This window comes from Balaenoptera acutorostrata, chromosome 2 (genome assembly GCF_949987535.1).
Source record: "Balaenoptera acutorostrata chromosome 2, mBalAcu1.1, whole genome shotgun sequence".
NCBI classification, from domain to species: domain Eukaryota; kingdom Metazoa; phylum Chordata; class Mammalia; order Artiodactyla; family Balaenopteridae; genus Balaenoptera; species Balaenoptera acutorostrata.
The window spans coordinates 34,079,323-34,098,721 of NC_080065.1; the positions used below are offsets into that span (position 1 = coordinate 34,079,323).

Sequence of the window (19,399 nt, forward strand, 5' to 3'; positions counted from 1 at the left end):
ACTTTTAAAATTTTGTTCAGAACTTATTGTAATCAGATGGAGTGATAGGATGGAATGTGTATATTCCATCTGGAGTGAAACTGGAACCTCCTGTAAAATATATTTTAATTCACTGCAGTTCCCTGATAAAAATTATGAGCGAGGATTTCAGTACCTGTTCTTGCAGCAGAAGCTTACTCTATTTGATTGATGTGTAATGAGAATGCTGGAAGGGGTGAATGACACTTGATGTGAAATGCAGGAACAATGCCCCCAAACCATGCTACAAACCTGGTTTGCTGATAAAATCGTGATGGTCACTGCCAGACATTGAATGTCACAGCTTGTACCACTGCTACTGAAGAGCAGGGAACTCTGTCTTGCGGGAGATGCAGTACTGCTGTCCTTAAGGAGAGTCCTCAGGTCTGAATGTTGTGTCTCCCCCAAGTTCATATGTTGAAATCCTAACCCCAACGTGATGTTACTAGGAGGCGGTGCCTTTAGGTGATTAGGTCATGAAGGCAGGACTCTCATGAATGGGTTTAGTGCCCTTATGAAAGTGGACAGAGAAACTTCTCTTTCTCCTTCACCATGTGAGGTTATAGCAGAAAGACCGCATCTGTGAATTAGGAAGTTCGGACACTAAAACTGCCTTGATCTTGAACTTCCCAGCCTCCAGCACTATGAGAAATAAATGTTTGTTGTTTATAAGCCACTCAGTTTATGGTATTTTTGTTGTAGCAGCCTGAACGGATGAGATAGAAAGAGGGTATCCTCATTGTCTTTGAGTCACAGCTCAAAATGAATGTCGTGGCTAGAGCTCAATTGCATTTCCTGTGTCATATCTGTAAGGGAGGTTGGCAAAGTCGGCATCTGACTTTTTGCTTCTCTATGAGAGGTAGCCTCTGTCTTCTACGAAGAGTCATTTTTGGGGCAAATTCCCTGAACACAGATTGAGGTTCATGTTCTCCATGGCCAGAAAGAATGGCATGTATTTATACAGTCACCCCATTCACACAGCTGCTCAGATCACAGGCACTGGCTTCATCTGTTATTATAGCCCAGATCCAATTCTTTAGGGAATCCTATTGTCTCTGTCTTTAAAATGTATCCCAAATCTTCTCACTTCTGAACACTTTCTTGCTGTTCCCTAGTCCAGGCCACTGTCAATTTTCACATGAATCACATCAATATCTTCCCAGTTGACCCTCTTAATTCCTCTTTTGTTTTTGCAGCAGACTTTTCTTCACAGAGCAGCCAGAATATATTTTTTAAGGTATTTATTTTGATGTAATTTCAAATTTACAGAAAAGTTGTAAAATCAGTACACAGCTTCTTTATACCCCATTTTCAGATTTACCAATTGCTAACATTTCACCCCATTGCTTTATCTCCCCCTCATCTCTTCCTCCCTTCCTCCCTCAACTAATATACACTCCCCCTCCCCTCTCCCTCCTTTCCTGCCACCTCACTTATACACCCCCCCAAACACTCACACACATATGTATACGCACATACATAAAAATTATGTATGTGTGTTTAATTTCCCCCAACTTTTGAAAAGAAGTTGCAAACATCATGCTCCTTTGCTCTTAAATTCTTTAGTGTGGTGTTCCTAATAACATTACATTTTCTTATATAACCATGAATTTAATGTTGATAAAATACTATTATCTAATCCATAGTCGATAGTTTCATCAGTTATCTTAATGATCTTGTTCCTAATTATTTTCTCACCAGTTCAATCATCATGCCTTTTTGTCTCCTTTAATTCGGAATAGTTTCTCTGCCCCCCCCCCCTTTTTTTACTTTGATATTTTTGAAGACTGTAAGCCTTTTACTTTGTAAAATGTAGAATTCAATTTTGCCTGTTTTTTCTCATAATTAGAGTCAGGGTATGCATTTCTAGAAAGATTGACCCACAAATGATATTGTACCCTCCTTACTTCCTCATATCAGAAAGTACACGATGTCAGTTGCATCCCAGTATTGATGATGTAAACTTGGATCACTTGTTAAGATGGAGCCTACCAGATTTCTTCTTCACTATAAAGTTACTATTATCTCTTTGTCATTAGTAAGCCTTTTGCAGGGAGATTTTGAGACCATGCAATTACCCTGTGTATTATCAGACTTTCCTCCATTAGTTTTAGCATCCATTGATGGTTCTTGTCTGAATCAGGTATTACTGTCATGATTGCAAACTGATGATTTTTCTAACTCTATAATTTATATTATATTTATTAGTATTCTGTAAGGAAGAGCTTTCTCTTATTTATTTCTTTATTATATTAATATGCATTCAGGGGTTCTTATTTTAGTCAGTGGTTTATAATCCATTACTTTATTTATTTTGATGCCCTAATTGTCCCAGGTTTAGCTGGTGGAAGCCTCTCCAACCTGCATTTTATCTTTTTAGCATATCCCTGTCATTTTTGCAACACTTTCTTATTTTTTTTAGCATAACCAAATATTCTATGTTCATCTTGTACTTTTCCTACCTTAGACCCCAAAACAATAATTTCTCCAAGGAGCCCTGGTTCCTTTAGTGGAGAATGATATTTAGAAACCAGGATATCTGTGCTATGTTTGCTGAGGTGTCATTGTTTCTAGACATTTGCAGCATATAAAGCTAGAGAATAATTTACAAATGTACATTTACCCTTAAATTTACATCTACCTATTAAAAACCATGAGTTCATATTGATATCCCCAGTTTCAGTCAAACACCACAAAGTTCATTCTAGTCTTCCCCTTTTCCACTTTAGTAACTCCCTTCTCCAACAGTGAGAAACTCGACTCCCATTATCTTCAACATATTCCCTCAAATATTGCTTAAATCTTCATTGTACTGAAAGCAGTTTCAGAATTGTTAACGCATAACATTGCAAAAAAAGACTCAGATGTATTAACTGGAATGCAGTATTTAATTACCGTTCTTTTGGTCTTTAGACTGAGAGTATATATTAGTAGTTTCCCAGGACTACTGTAACAGATTACCACACACCTGGTAGCTTAAAACAACGGAAATTTTTTCTTCCACAATTTTGGAGGCCAGAAGTCTGAAATCAAGGTATTGGCATGGCCACGCTCCCCCCAGCGGCTCTGGAGGAATCGTTCCTTGCCTCTTCTAGCCTCTGGTGACTCTAGGCATCCTTGTGGCTGCGAAACTCCAGTCTCTGCTTCCATCTTCGCAGAGCCTTCTCCTCTTTGTGTCTTCTCCTCTTCTGTCTCTTATAAGGATACTTGAGGATACTTGTTATCAAATTTAGGGCTGACCCAGATAATTCAGAGTGACCTTATCTTGAGATGCTTAATTAGATCTGAAAATATTCTTTTTCCAAATAAGGTCCATTCACAGGTTCCAGTGATTAGGACGTGGACATATCTTTTGGGGGGAGCCACCGTTCAACCCACTACAGGGTGTATAGTTACTTGGGTTATTACCCGTTGTTTATTCTTTCAGTGTATTTGTTATTCATTTGAAGTACAGTAGGGTTCATTTATTTCCGTTTATATTGTTTTAGGTTTTTTCCCATCCTTATTTGTTTACTTATGAATATGTAAAACATTAACACAGCGTCAAGAATCAAATAAGAAGTTAATAGATATAGCATTACGAATTATGGTGACTATTATCAAGGAAATGGACAGGTACTCTGGTAGAGAAGAACGGAATGGGCCATATTCACTTAGATAGAGGGCCAGGCAATACTCATTTGAATAAGTGGCATGTAAGCTGAGATTGAAAGAGTGAGAAGAAGCCAGTCACGTAAAAGTGGAAAAAGAGCTTTCCAGCAGATGGAAAAGCACGTGTAAAGGCCCCGATGTGGGGAAAGAGTCACATGTATGGGAGGAAATGAAAGAAGACCAGGGAGGTGTGTGCATTCTGGGCAAGAAGGAGCACAAAGTTAGTGAGGCTGTAAAGAAAGCAGGGGCTGGAAGATGTTAAGCTTGTGTACAGTGTGGAAAGACATTGGAAAGCCAGTGGAAGATAAAAGGCAATGGCATTTTTAGAAGTATATTTTTAAAGGATGATATTGATTGCTTTTTGGGGGGGGGGAGAGGTTTACCTTAAACTTTATTTTTTAAATTTTTTTGTATTTTATTTTATTTTTTTTATACAGCAGGCTCTTATTAGTTATCTATTTTATACATATTAGTGTATATACGTCAATCCCAATCTCCCAATTTATCCCCCCTCCCCCCAGTTTCCCCCCTTGGTGTCCATATGTTTGTCCTCTAAACTTGTGTCTCTATTTTATTGATTGCTTTGTGGAGCACATTACACAAGAGTAAAAGTAGAGAGACTAGTCACAGGCCTGTTGCAGTACATAATAACTGATGTAGAGACACGAGATAATGTTGGTTCATATAAGAGTTGTAGTAGTGAAAAAGGAGAAAAGTGGATAGATTTGAGATGTGTTTTGGGTTGAACTGGCAGAACTAGCTAGTGTATTGAATCTGGGTGGGTAGAGAGAAGAGAGTTTAGGGGTTATTGGAGTCTTTAAGGATTACTTCCATGTTTGTAGCTTTAGCAACTAGGAAAGAAGTTTATTGCAAATGAAGTGGTCAGTAAGAATCAAGATTTCCCTATTGGGCCTATTATGTTTGAAATGCTTATGACATGCAAGTGGAGATGTCAATCAAGTTGATAGTTGAATATACAAGTCTTGAGCTCGGGAGAGGAAAGTGGAATCTCAAACTTCCTATCTAGTCCCTCCAGGCACTACTTCAGTCCATTCTTTCCTATTGCAGGAAGAGATTCCAGATCTCTGGTCCCTATTTGTACCTTTTTAACATGAACAGAATGTCAGGAGTTGGCCAGATACTATTTGAGGCATTGTGGGCAGCTGGGACTAGAGATGGGTCTCCAGGCCCATGTGTGGGTACTCCAGTTCCAATTCAGTCTTTCCAGAGAGCTACAGTTATTTTCCTTCTAAGTCATTTAAATATGCACATTTTACTACTTTTAGTTTAGCTTTATTCTGGACCCTTTCAGAATAAGAGGCCTGGCCATTATTATACTAAAAAGTCTTAGGTTCTTTTCTGCCCCATCTGAACCTGACTTATAGTATGAGACCACTATAACTTACTTTGCTACCTAGGAGGGAATTTGTGTGTGTGTGTGTGTGTGTGTGTGTGTGTGTGTGTGTGTTTATGTTTGAAATATATACTCTGTGATTGATTTGGTATGTATGTCAGTTTTTATACCAACATCACAGTGTTTTTTTTTTTTTCCTATGACAACAGCCTTTATTTATTTATTTATTTATTGAAACATCTTTATTGGAGTATAATTGCTTTACAATGGTGTGTTAGTTTCTGCTTTATAACAAAGTGAATCAGTTATACATATACATATGTTCCCATATGTCTTCCCTTTTGCATCTCCCTCCCTCCCACCCTCCCTATCCCACCCCTCTAGGTGGTCACAAAGCACCGAGCTGATCTTCCTGTGCTGTGCGGCTGAGAGAGTGACATGGACATATATACACTACCAAATGTAAAAAAGATAGCTAGTGGGGAGCAGCCGCATAGCACAGTGTTTTAATTGCAGTGTTTTTGCGGAGCCAGAGGAATCAGGCTCCCTGACTTCAGACTATACTACAAAGCTACAGTAATCAAGACAGTATGCTACTGGCACAAAAACAGAAATATAGATCAATGAAACAGGATAGAAAGCCCAGAGATAAACCCACACACATATGGTCACTTTATCTTTGACAAAGGAGGCAAGAATATACAAAGGAGAAAATTCAGCCTCTTCAATAAGTGGTGCTGGGAAAACTGGACAGCTACATGTAAAAGAATGAAATTAGAACGCTTTCTAACACCATACACAAAAATAAACTCAAAATGGATTAAAGACCTAAATGTAAGGCCAGACACTATCAAACTCTTAGAGGAAAACATAGGCAGAACACTCTATGACATACATCAGAGCAAGATCCTTTTTGACCCACTTCCTAGAGAAATGGAAATAAAAACAAAAATAAACAAATGGGAGCTTATGAAACTTAAAAGCTTTTGCACAGCAAAGGAAACTATGAACAAGGTGAAAAGACAACCCTCAGAATGGGAGAAAATATTTGACCTAGCAATCCCACTACTGGGCATATACCCTGAGAAAACCATAATTCAAAAAGATACATGCCACAATGTTCATCGAAGCACTATTTACAATAGCCAGGACATGGAAGCAACCTAAATGTCCATTGACAGATGAATGGATAAAGAAGATGTGGCACATATATACAATGGAATATTACTCAGCCATAAAAAGGAACAAAATTGAGTTATTTGTAGTGAGGTGGATGGACCTAGAGTCTGTCATATGGAGTGAAGTAAGTCAGAAAGAGAAAAACAAATACTGTATGCTAATGCACATGTATGGAATCTAAAAAAACGGTACTGATGAACCTACTGGACGGGCAGGAATACAGACGCAGACGTAGAGGACAGACTTGAGGACACGGTGGGGGAAGGGTAAGCTGGGACAAAGCGAGAGAGTAGCATGGACATATGTACACTACCAAATGTAAAATGGATGGCTAGTGGGAAGCTGCTGCATAGCACAGGGAGATCAACTCGATGCTTTGTGATGACCTAGAGGGGTGGGATAGGGAGGGTGGGAGGGAGGCTCAAGAGGGAGGGCATATGGGGATATATGTATACATATAGCTGATTCACTTTGTTATAAAGCAGAAACTAATACAACATTATAAAGCAATTATACTCCAATAAAGATAAAAATAAATAAATAAAATAAAATAATTACAGTGTTTTTGTATTATGCTCCATACTGAGTAGGGCTAATCTTCCTGAATCAGTTTAAAGATGTTTTTATTTTCTCACCTATTTATTCTTACAGATGTATTGTAGAATTAAGATTGTTGACACATTTTAAAGAAGGGATTTTTTTTTCCCCCATCCTCTTGCTTTTGCCTTGGTTACTTGTAAGTACTTTCTATTCTCCTTAATTCTTTTCCACTGATTTTTTTCCCCATTGTCTTTCTTATTGTGGTTTATCTTTTTACTTCGTTCCTAAAGAGAGGCTGTCATTTTCCCCTCTCTTTCTTTTTAAGCACCTGTTATATGTAAGCACTGTACTAATTCCTGGGCAGGAGGGGTTACACGGTGAATTAAAATTAAAATAAACAAAGTGAAATAAACAAAGCATATTATGAAATAAAATAATATCAGTTTGTAATTAAAATAGTGTGCCTTGGGGAGGACTAAACAGTTTTACTTTTAAGCATAATATGTCAGCTTTTGGTCAGTTTGTTTATTTTTACATTTTTAAAAGATTTTTTTTCCTTTTTTTTTAAGGGTCATACAGCAATGCTTCATACTGGCTCATGGCATCCCAAAATAAAGGGAGAATTTGTGACTTGCTCAAATGATGCGTGAGTATCGTTGATAATTCATCTAATACATTCATATATTTCAGTGTTTTCTTTAACCTTTATATATTGTAGCAATCTTGCCAGTAAAGTAAGAGATAGAATATTAGGAATCCTGATGTTTATATAGTCCTGTTCTGAACTTTACCTTGAATTTAGCTGACAGAATAAAGTTTGCTTCAATAAATATGGAAGCTATAAAAATGAGAGTTGGAAGAAATTCAAGTAGAGTTTATTAGGGAGCACAGTGGATCAGATTGATGCTGTTAAGTGGACTCAAATGACTTTAAACTTTGTTACTTTTTATAGTAAAGGCTGATTTCCATCTGAATCTAATAGCTTATATAAATTTGTTGTTTAAATGATGGTTTTTTGGAAGTAACAACTGAAAAAATTGATTTAATGGTTATTCAGATTCTTTTTAAAAAAAATTAATTAATTAATTTATGTATTTGTCTCTGTTGGGTCTTTGTTGTTGCGTGTGGGGTTTCTCTAGTTGCGGCGAGTGGGGGCTACTCTTCGTTGCAGTGCACGGTTTTCTCAGTGCGGTGGCTTCTCTTGTTGCGGAGCACGGGCTCTAGGTGCGTGGGCTTCAGTAGTTGTGGCCTGCGGGCTCAGTAGTTGTGGCTCGTGGGCTCTATAGAGCGCAGGCTCAGTAGTTGTAGCACACGGGCTTTGTTGCTCCGTGGCATGTGGGATCTTCCCGGATCAGGGCTCGAACCTGTGTCCCCTGCATTGGCAGGCGGATTCTTAACCACTGCCCACCAGGGAAGTCCCTATTCAGATTCTTTTGCATTATATTTGTTGGCTTAGGATTCAAGAGTATTACAGGGAATATCTGAGCAGCTTTTTCCTGAATTGTTATGTCGTATGATTCATTTTTAGTATTTACAGTAGTTCACAAGAATGAGTTATTTGTAATATTACAGAGAAAATTACAATGAAAAATCTTATAAATGAAAATATAAAGATGGTATTATTTAGGTGAAACACATATTTTATTTTATTTAATTATTTATTTTTAATAAATCTTTATTGGAGTATAATTGTTTCACAATACCGTGTTAGTTTCTGTTGCACAACAAAGCAAATCAGCCATATGCATACCCGTGTCCCCATATCCCTTCCCCCTTGATCCTCCCTCCCATCTTCCGTATCCTACCCCTCTAGGTCATTGCAGAGCACCGAGCTGATCTCCCTGTGCTATGCTGCTGCTTCTCAACAGCCAGCTATTTCACATTAGGTAGTGTATATATGTCGATGCTACTCTCACTTCGCCCCAGCTTCGCCCCCCCCATCCCATGTCATCAAGTCCATTCTCTAGGTCTACCTCTTTATTCCTGCCCTGCAACTAGGTTCATCAGTACCTTTTTTTTTTTTTTCAGGTTCCATATATATGCGTTAGCATACAGTATTTGTTTTTCTCTTTCTGACTTACCTAACTCTTTATGACAGACTCTAAGTCCATCCACCTCACTACAAATAACTCAATTTCATTTCCTTTTATGGCTGAGTAATATTCCATTGTATATATGTGCCACATCTTCTTCATCCATTCATCTGTCGTTGAACACTTAGGTTGTTTCCATGTCCTGGCTACTCTAAAGAGAGCTGCAGTGAACATTGTGGTACATGACTCTTTGAATTATGGTTTTCTCAGGGTATATGCCCAGTAGTGGGATTGCTGGGTCATATGGTAGTTGTATTTTTAGTTTTTTAAGGAACCTCCATACTGTTCTCCATAGTGGCTGTATCAATTTACATTCCCACCAACAGTGCAAGAGGGTTCCCTTTTCTCCACACCCTCTCCAGCATTTATTGTTTGTAGATTTTTTTGATGATGGCCATTCTGACTGGTGTGAAGTGATACCTCATTGTGGTTTTGACTTGCATTTCTCTAATGATTAGTGATGTTGAGCATCCTTTCATGTGTTTGTTGGCAACCTGTATGTCTTCTATGGAGAAATGTCCGTTTAGATCTGCCCATTTTTGGATTGGGTTGTTTGTTTTTTTGATATTGAGCTGCATGAGTCGCTTGTACATTTTGGAGATTAATCCTTTGTCAGTTGCTTCGTGTGCAAATATTTTCTCCCATTCTGAGAGTTGTCTTTTCGTCTTGTTTATGGTTTCCTTTGCTGTGCAAAAGCTTTTAAGTTTCATTAGGTCACACTTCTTTTTGTTTTTATTTCCCTTTCTCTAGGAGGTGGGTCAAAAAGGATCTTGCTGTGATGTATGTCCTAGAGTGTTCTGCCTATGTTTTCCTCTAAGAGTTTTATCGTGTCTGGCCTTACATTTAGGTCTTTAATCCATTTTGAGTTTATTTTTGTGTATGGTGTTAGGGAGTGTTCTAATTTCATTCTTTTACAAGTAGCTGTCCAGTTTTCCCAGCACCACTTATTGAAGAGGCTGTCTTTTCTCCATTGTATATTCTTGCCTCCTTTATCAAAGATAAGGTGATCATATGTATGTGGGTTTATCTCTGGGCTTCCTATCCTCTTCCATTGATCTATATTTCCGTTTTTGTGCCAATACCATACTGTCCTGATTACTGTAGCTTTGTAGTATACTCTGAAGTCCAGGAGCCTTATTCCTCCAGCTCTGTCTTTCTTTCTCAAGACTGCTTTGGCTATTCGGGATCTTTTGTGTTTCCATACAAATTGTGAAATTTTTTCTTCTGGTGCTGTGAAAAATGCCATTGTTAGTTTGATAGGGATTGCATTGAATCTGTAGATTGCTTTGGGTAGTAGAGTCATTTTCACAATTTTAATTCTTCCAATCCAAGAACATGGTATATCTCTCCATCTTTTGTATCATCTTTCATTTCTTTCATCAGTGTCTTATAGTTTTCTGCAGACAGGTCTTTTGTTTCCTTAGGTAGGTTTATTCCTAGGTATTTTATTCTTTTTGTTGCAATGGTAAATTGGAGTGTTTCCTTAATTTCTCTTTCAGATTTTTCATCATTAGTGTATAGGAATGCAAGAAATTTCTGTGCATTAATTATGTATCCTGCTACTTTACCAAATTCATTGATTAGCTCTAGTAGTTTTCTGGTAGCATCTTTAGGATTCTCTATGTATAGTATCATGTCATCTGCAAACAGTGACAGTTTTACTTCTTCTTTTCCGATTTGGATTCCTTTTATTTCTTTTTCTTCTCTGATTGCTGTGGCTAAAACTTCCAAAACTATGTTGAATAATAGTGGTGAGAGTGGGCAACCTTGTCTTGTTCCTGACCCTAGTGGAAAAGGTTTCTGTTTTTCACCATTGAGAACAATGTTGGCTGTGGGTTTGTCATATATGGCCTTTATTATGTTGAGGTGAGTTCCCTCTATGCCTACTTTCTGGAGACTTTTTATCACAAATGGGTGTTGAATTTTGTCAAAAGCTTTTTCTGCATCTGTTGAGATGATCATATGGTTTTTCTCCTTCAATTTGTTAATATGGTATATCACATTGATTGATTTGCATATATTGAAGAATCCTTGCATTCCTGGGATAAACCCCACTTGATCATGGTGTATGATCCTTTTAATGTGCTCTTGGATTCTGTTTGCTAGTATTTTGTTGGGGATTTTTGCATCTGTGTTCATCAGTGATATTGGCCTTGAGTTTTCTTTTTTTGTGACATCTTTGTCTGGTTTGGGTATCAGGGTGGTGGTGGCCTCGTTGAATGAGTTTGGGCGTGTTCCTCCCTCTGCTGTATTTTTGAAGAGTTTGAGAAGGATAGGTGTTAGCTCTTCTGTAAATGTTTGATAGAAGTCGCCTGTGTAGCCATGTGGTCCTGGGCTTTTGTTTGTTGGAAGATTTTTAATCACACTTTCAATTTGAGTGCTTGTGATTGGTCTGTTTATATTTTCTGTTTCTTCCTGTTTCAGTCTCAGAAGGTTGTGCTTTTCTAAGAATTTGTCCATTTCTTCCAGGTTGTCCATTTTATTGGAATATAGTTGCTTGTAGTACTCTCTCATGATCCTTTGTATTTCTGCAGTGTCAATTGTTACTTCTCCTTTTTTTATTTCTAATTCTGTTGATTTGAGTCTTCTCCCTTTTTTTCTTGATGAGTCTGGCTAATGGTTTATCAATTTTGTTTATCTTCTCAAAGAACCAGCTTTTAGTTTTATTGATCTTTGCTATCGTTTCCTTCATTTCTTTTTCATTTATTCCTGATCTGACCTTTATGATTTCTTTCCTTCTGCTGACTTTGGGTTTTTTTTGTTGTTGTTGTTGTTCTTCTTTCTCTAATTGCTTTAGCTGTAAGGTTAGGTTGTTTATTTGAGATGTTTCTTGTTTCTTGAGATAGGATTGTATTGCTATAAACTTCCCTCTTAGAACTGCATCCTATAGGTGTTGGGTCGTCATGTTTTCGTTGTCATTTGTTTCTAGGTATTTTTTGATTTCCTCTTTGATTTCTTCTGTGATCTCTTGGTTATTTAGTAGCGTATTGTTTTACCTCCATGTGTTTGTATTTTTTACGTTTTTTTTCCTGTAATTGATATCTAGTCTCATAGCGTTGTGGTCGGAAAAGATACTTGATACCATTTCAGTTTCCTTATATGTACCAAGGGTGATTTGTGACCCAAAATATGATGTATCCTGGGGGAACATTAGTACAATTTGTGTCAGAGAATGCTTTGCCTATGTTCTGTTCTAGGAGTTTTATCATGTCTTGCTTATATTTAAGTCTTTAAGCCATTTTGAGTTTATTTTTGTGTTTGGTGTAAGGGAATGTTCTAACTTCATTGATTTACATGCGGCTGTCCAGCTTTCTCAATACCACTTGCAGAAGAGCCTGTGTTTTCTTCATTGTATATCCTTGCCTCCTTTGTCGAAGATTAGTTGACCATAGGTGTGTGGATTTATTTCTGGGGTCTCTAATCTGTTCCATTGATCTATATGTCTGTTTTTGTGCCAATTCCATGATGTAGCTTTATAGTATTGTCCGAAGTCTGGGAGGGTTATGCCTCCAGGTTTGTTCTTTTTCCTCAGTATTGCTTTGTATGCCTGCTGTTTTAAGCCATTAAATTTTGAAAATGTTTTGTTATGCACCAGTTGTTAACTGATACAGATGATATTATTTCTTCATGTTATGTGGAATCATGGTTATATAGAAGAATGTCTTTGTTCTTAGAAGATACCAGCTAGTGAATTTAGATGTGAAGTATCATGAGATGTGCAACTTACTTTTAAATGGTATAACAAAAATAAAAAGTGCATTTGTGTATATTTTTGTGCATGTGTGTGTGAATATATGTATGGAAAGAGAGAGACTGAGAATATAGATGTGACAAAATGAATGTAAGGGTATGTGGTGTTTATTGGAAAAGGTATATGGGTGTTTATTGTTCTATTCTTTTAACTTTTTTGTAGCTTTGAACCTTTTCCAAATACAAAGTTGGGAGGATCTTCTTAATACTGGCTTATGTGGAAGTCATCCATTGCACCCCCAATCTAAAAGTTGAATATAAGATGGATAAAAAGGGTAGTGGGGATTATAGTTCATTGTACTCCACTTAAGTTTTTTTTGGACATTTTTTCCAGTGTGTTTTAATTTTCTGCATATCAGTGCTGATTAAACTGTGAGAACCTAGTGATCAGGGATTGTAGCAGGATTTCCTAAGCTTGTTCCAAGTAATGCTAGTACCTGTAGGGTGTCCATAGAGAGAGGGTTCCTTTGTCTTTCCCTTGGAGAGTTATAGTGCCAAGGACGAAGTACAGTAGAGATCCTGAGAAATATATTAACGAAAGAAAACAGCATTTTCTGGGCTTCCCTGGTGGCGCAGTGGTTAAGAATCTGCCTGCCAATGCAAGAGACACGGGTTTGAGCCCTGGCCCGGGAAGATCCCACATGCCGTGGAGCAACTAAGCCTGTGTGCCACAACTACTGAGCCTGAGCTCTAGAGCCCGCAAGCCACAACTACGAAAGCCCGCGTGCCTAGAACCTGTGCTCTGCAACAAGGGAAGCCACCGCAATGAGTAGCCCGCACACCACAAGGAAGAGTAGCCCCCACTCGCCCCAACTAGAGAAAACGCATGTGCAACAACGAAGACCCCACACATCCACAAATAAATAAAATAAATAAATTTATTAAAAAAAAAAAACTCAAAAAGCTGTAATATAGGCCTACACGTGCGAAGACTTTCTGAGGAATGTTATACCATGGTGTAATAATGTATAAATTATGAAAACGTTAAATTATATTCAAAACATCAGAAATAAAAGGAAGCTAAGAAGATGGCGGAGTAGAAGGACGTGCTCTCACTCCCTCTTGCGAGAGCACCAGAATCACAACTGGCTGCTGGACAATCATTGACAGGAAGACCCTGGACTTCACCAAGGAGGATACCCCACGTCCAAGGACAGAGGAGAAGCCACAGTGAGACGGTAGGAGGGGTGCAATCAGAGTAAAATCAAATCCCATAACTGCTGGGTGGGTGACTCACAGACTGGCGAACACTTATACCACAGAAGTCCACCCACTGGAGTGAAGGTTCTGAGCCCCATGTCAGGCTTCCCAACCTGGGGGTCCGGCAACGGGAGGAGGAATTCCTAGAGAATCAGACTTTGAAGTCTAGTGGGAATTGATTGCAGGACTGTGACAGGACTGGGGGAAACAGAGACCCCACTCTTGGAGGGCACACACAAAGTAATGTGTGCATCGGGACCCAGGGGAAGGAGCAGTGACCCTGGGGGAGACTGAACCAGACGTACCTGCTGGTGTTGGGGGGTCTCCTGCAGAGACAAGTGGTGGCTCTGTTTCACCGTGGGGATAAGGACACTGGCAGCAGAGGTCCTGGGAAGTTCTCCTTGGCGTGAGCCCTCCCAGAGTCTGCCATTAATCCCACCAAAGAGCACGGGTAGGCTCCAGTGTTGGGTTGCCTCAGGCAAAACAACCAACAGGGAGGGAACCCAGCCCCACCCATCAACAGTCAAGTGGATTAAGGTTTTACTGAGCTCTGACCGCCACAGCAACAGTCAGCTCTACCCACCACCAGAGCCTCCCATCAACCCTCTTAGCCTCAACCACCAGAGGGCAGACAGCAGAAGTAAGAAAAACTACAATCCTGCAGCCTGTGGACCAAAAACCACAGTTACAGAAAGACAGAGAAGATGAAAAGGCAGAGGGCTATGTACCAGATGAAGGAACAAGAAAAAACCCCAGAAAAACAACTAAATGAAGTGGAGATAGGCAACCTTCCAGAAAAAGAATTCAGAATAATGATAGTGAAGATGATCCAGGACCTCGGAATAAGAATGGAGGCAAAGATTGAGAAGATGCAAGAAATAATTAACAAAGACCTAGAAGAATTAAAGAACAAACAAACAGAGATGACCAATACAATAACTGAAATGAAAACTACACTAGAAGGAATCAATAGCAGAATAACTGAGGCAGAAGAATGGATAAGTGACCTGGAAGACAGAATGGTGGAATTCACTGCTGTGGAACAGACTAAAGAAAAAAGAATGAAAAGAAATGAAGACAGCCTAAGAGACCTCTGGGACAACATTAAACGCAACAACATTCGCATTATAGGGGTCCCAGAAGGAGAAGAGAGAGAGAAAGGACCAGAGAAAATATTTGAAGAGATTATAGTCGAAAACTTCCCTAACATGGGAAAGGAAATAGCCACCCAAGTCCAGGAAGCGCAGAGAGTCCCATACAGAATAAACCCAAGGAGAAACACGCCGAGACACATAGTAATCAAAGTGGCAAAAATTAAAGACAAAGAAAAATTACTGAAAGCAGCAAGGGAAAAACGACAAATAACATACAAGGGAACCCCCATAAGGTTAACAGCTGATTTCTCAGCAGAAACTCTGCAAGCCAGAAGGGAGTGGCATGATATACTTAAAGTGATGAAAGGGAAGAACCTACAACCAAGATTACTCTACCCAGCAAGGATCTCATTTAGATTTGATGGAGAAATCAAAAGCTTTACAGACAAGCAAAAGCTAAGAGAATTCAGCACCACCAAACCAGCTCTACAACAAATGCTAAAGGAACTTCTCTAAGTGGGAAACACAAGAGAAGAAAAGGACCTACAAAAACAAACCCAAAACAATTAAGAAAATGGTCATAGGAACATACATATCGATAATTACCTTAAACGTGAATGGATTAAATGCCCCAACCAAAAGACATAGACTGGCTGAATGGATACAAAAACAAGACCCATATATATGCTGTCTACAAGAGACCCACTTCAGACCTAGGGACACATACAGACTGAAAGTGAGGGGATGGAAAAAGATATTCCATGCAAATGGAAATCAAAAGAAAGCTGGAGTAGCTATACTCATATCAGATAAAATAGACTTTAAAATAAAGAATGTTACAAGAGACAAGGAAGGACACTACATAATGATCCAGGGATCAATCCAAGAAGAAGATATAACAATTATAAATATATATGCACCCAACATAGGAGCACCTCAATACATAAGGCAACTGCTAACAGCTATAAAAGAGGAAATCGACAGTAACACAATAATAGTGGGGGACTTTAACACCTCACTTACGCCAATGGACAGATCATCCAAAATGAAAATAAATAAGGAAACAGAAGCTTTAAATGACACAATAGACCAGATAGATTTAATTGATATATATAGGACATTCCATCCAAAAACGGCAGATTACACGTTCTTCTCAAGTGCACGCGGAACATTCTCCAGGATAGATCACATCTTGGGTCACAAATCAAGCCTCAGTAAATTTAAGAAAATTGAAATCATAACAAGCATCTTTTCTGACCACAACGCTATGAGATTAGAAATGAATTACAGGGAAAAAAACGTAAAAAAGACAAACACATGGAGGCTAAACAATACGTTACTAAATAACCAAGAGATCACTGAAGAAATCAAACAGGAAATAAAAAAATACCTAGAGACAAATGACAATGAAAACACGACGACCCAAAACCTATGGGATGCAGCAAAAGCGGTTCTAAGAGGGAAGTTTATAGCTATACAAGCCTACCTAAAGAAACAAGAAAAATCTCAAGTAAACAATCTAACCTTACACCTAAAGAAACTAGAGAAAGAAGAACAAACAAAACCCAAAGTTAGCAGAAGGAAAGAAATCATAAAGATCAGAGCAGAAATAAATGAAATAGAAACAAAGAAAACAATAGCAAAGATCAATAAAACTAAAAGTTGGTTCTTTGAGAAGATAAACAAAATTGATAAGCCATTAGCCAGACTCATCAAGAAAAAGAGGGAGAGGACTCAAATCAATAAAATCAGAAATGAAAAAGGAGAAGTTACAACAGACACCGCAGAAATACAAAACATCCTAAGAGACTACTACAAGCAACTTTATGCCAATAAAATGGACAACCTGGAAGAAATGGACAAATTCTTAGAAAGGTATAACCTTCCAAGACTGAATCAGGAAGAAACAGAAAATATCAACAGACCAATCACAAGTAATGAAATTGAAACTGTGATTAAAAATCTTCCAACAAACAAAAGTCCAGGACCAGATGGCTTCACAGGTGAATTCTATCAAACATTTAGAGAAGAGCTAACACCCATCCTTCTCAAACTCTTCCAAAAAATTGCAGAGGAAGGAACTCTCCCAAACTCATTCTATGAGGCCACCATCACCCTGATGCCAAAACCAGACAAAGACACTACAAAAAAAGAAAATTACAGACCAATATCACTGATGAATATAGATGCAAAAATCCTCAACAAAATACTAGCAAACAGAATCCAACAACACATTAAAAGGATCATACACCACGATCAAGTGGGATTTATCCCAGGGATGCAAGGATTCTTCAATATACGCAAATCAATCAATGTGATACACCATATTAACAAATTGAAGAAGAAAAACCATATGATCATCTCAATAGATGCAGAAAAAGCTTTTGACAAAATTCAACACCCATTTCTGATAAAAACTCTCCAGAAAGTGGGCATAGAGGGAACCTACCTCAACATAATAAAGGCCATATATGACAAACCCACAGCAAACATCATTCTCAATGGTGAAAAACTGAAAGCATTTCCTCTAAGATCAGGAACGAGACAAGGATGTCCACTCTCACCACTATTATTCAACATAGTTCTGGAAGTCCTAGCCACGGCAATCAGAGAAGAAAAAGAAATAAAAGGAATACAAATTGGAAAAGAAGAAGTAAAACTGTCACTGTTTGCGGATGACATGATACTATACATAGAGAATCCTAAAACTGCCACCAGAAAACTGCTAGAGCTAATTAATGAATATGGTAAAGTTGCAGGTTACAAAATTAATGCACAGAAATCTCTTGCATTCCTATACACTAATGATGAAAAATCTGAAAGAGAAATTATGGAAACACTCCCATTTACCATTGCAACAAAAAGAATAAAATATCTAGGAATAAACCTACCTAGGGAGACAAAAGACCTGTATGCAGAAAACTATAAGACACTGATGAAAGAAATTAAAGATGATACCAACAGATGGAGAGATATACCATGTTCTTGGATTGGAAGAATCAACATTGTGAAAATGAGTATACTACCCAAAGCAATCTACAGATTCAATGCAATCCCTATCAAATTACCAATGGCATTTTTTACGGAGCTAGAACAAATCATCTTAAAATTTGTATGGAGACACAAAAGACCCCGAATAGCCAAAGCAGTCTTGAGGCAAAAAAATGGAGCTGGAGGAATCAGACTCCCTGACTTCAGACTATACTACAAAGCTACAGTAATCAAGACAATATGGTACTGGCACAAAAACAGAAACATAGATCAATGGAACAAGATAGAAAGCCCAGAGATTAACCCACGCACCTATGGTCAACTAATCTATGACAAAGGAGGCAAAGATATACAATGGAGAAAAGACAGTCTCTTCAATAAGTGGTGCTGGGAAAACTGGACAGCCACATGTAAAAGAATGAAATTAGAATACTCCCTAACACCATACACAAAAATAAACTCAAAATGGATTAGAGACCTAAATGTAAGACTGGACACTATAAAACTCTTAGAGGAAAACATAGGAAGAACACTCTTTGACATAAATCACAGCAAGATCTTTTTCGATCCACCTCCTAGAGTAATGGAAATAAAAACAGAAATAAACAAGTGGGACCTAATGAAACTTCAAAGCTTTTGCACAGCAAAGGAAACCATAAACAAGACGAAAAGACAACCCTCAGAATGGGAGAAAATATTTGCAAATGAATCAACGGACAACGGATTAATCTCCAAAATATATAAACAGCTCATTCAGCTCAATATCAAAGAAACAAACACCCCAATCCAAAAATGGGCAGAAGACCTAAATAGACATTTCTCCAAAGAAGACATACAGACGGCCACGAAGCACATGAAAAGATGCTCAACATCACTAATTATTAGAGAAATGCAAATCAAAACTACAATGAGGTATCACCTCACTCCTGTTAGAATGGGCATCATCAGAAAATCTACAAACAACAAATGCTGGAGAGGGTGTGGAGAAAAGGGAACCCTCTTGCACTGTTGGTGGGAATGTAAATTGATACAGCCACTATGGAGAACAATATGGAGGTTCCTTAAAAAACTAAAAATAGAATTACCATATGACCCAGCAATCCCACTACTGGGCATATACCCAGAGAAAACCGTAATTCAAAAAGACACGTGCACCCGAATGTTCATTGCAGCACTATTTACAATAGCCAGGTCATGGAAGCAACCTAAATGCCCATCAACAGACGAATGGCTAAAGAAGATGTGGTACATATATACAATGGAATATTACTCAGCCATAAAAAGGAACGAAATTGAGCCATTTGTTGAGAAGTGGATGGATCTAGAGACTGTCATACAGAGTGAAGTAAGTCAGAAAGAGAAAAACAAATATCGTATATTAATGCATGTATGTGGAACCTAGAAAAATGGTACAGATGAGCCAGATTGCAGGGCAGAAGTTGAGACACAGATGTAGAGAATGGACATATGGACACCAAGGGGGGAAAACTGCGATGAGGTGGGGATGGTGGTGTGCTGAATTGGGCGAT

General features: G+C 38.3%; 1 protein-coding gene across 3 annotated transcripts in view; it reads left to right on the top strand.

Moving 5' to 3' along the window:
* The window catches only part of WDR70 (WD repeat domain 70), a 322,311-nt gene that overhangs the window by 116,291 nt on the left and 186,621 nt on the right, over positions 1-19,399 (top strand). For all 3 annotated transcript variants that reach the window (XM_057540877.1, XM_007192190.3, XM_057540878.1), the window contains exon 9: positions 7,312-7,388. In XM_057540877.1, coding sequence (XP_057396860.1) covers positions 7,312-7,388 — 77 coding nt within the window. The remainder of the gene's footprint in view (positions 1-7,311; positions 7,389-19,399) is intronic.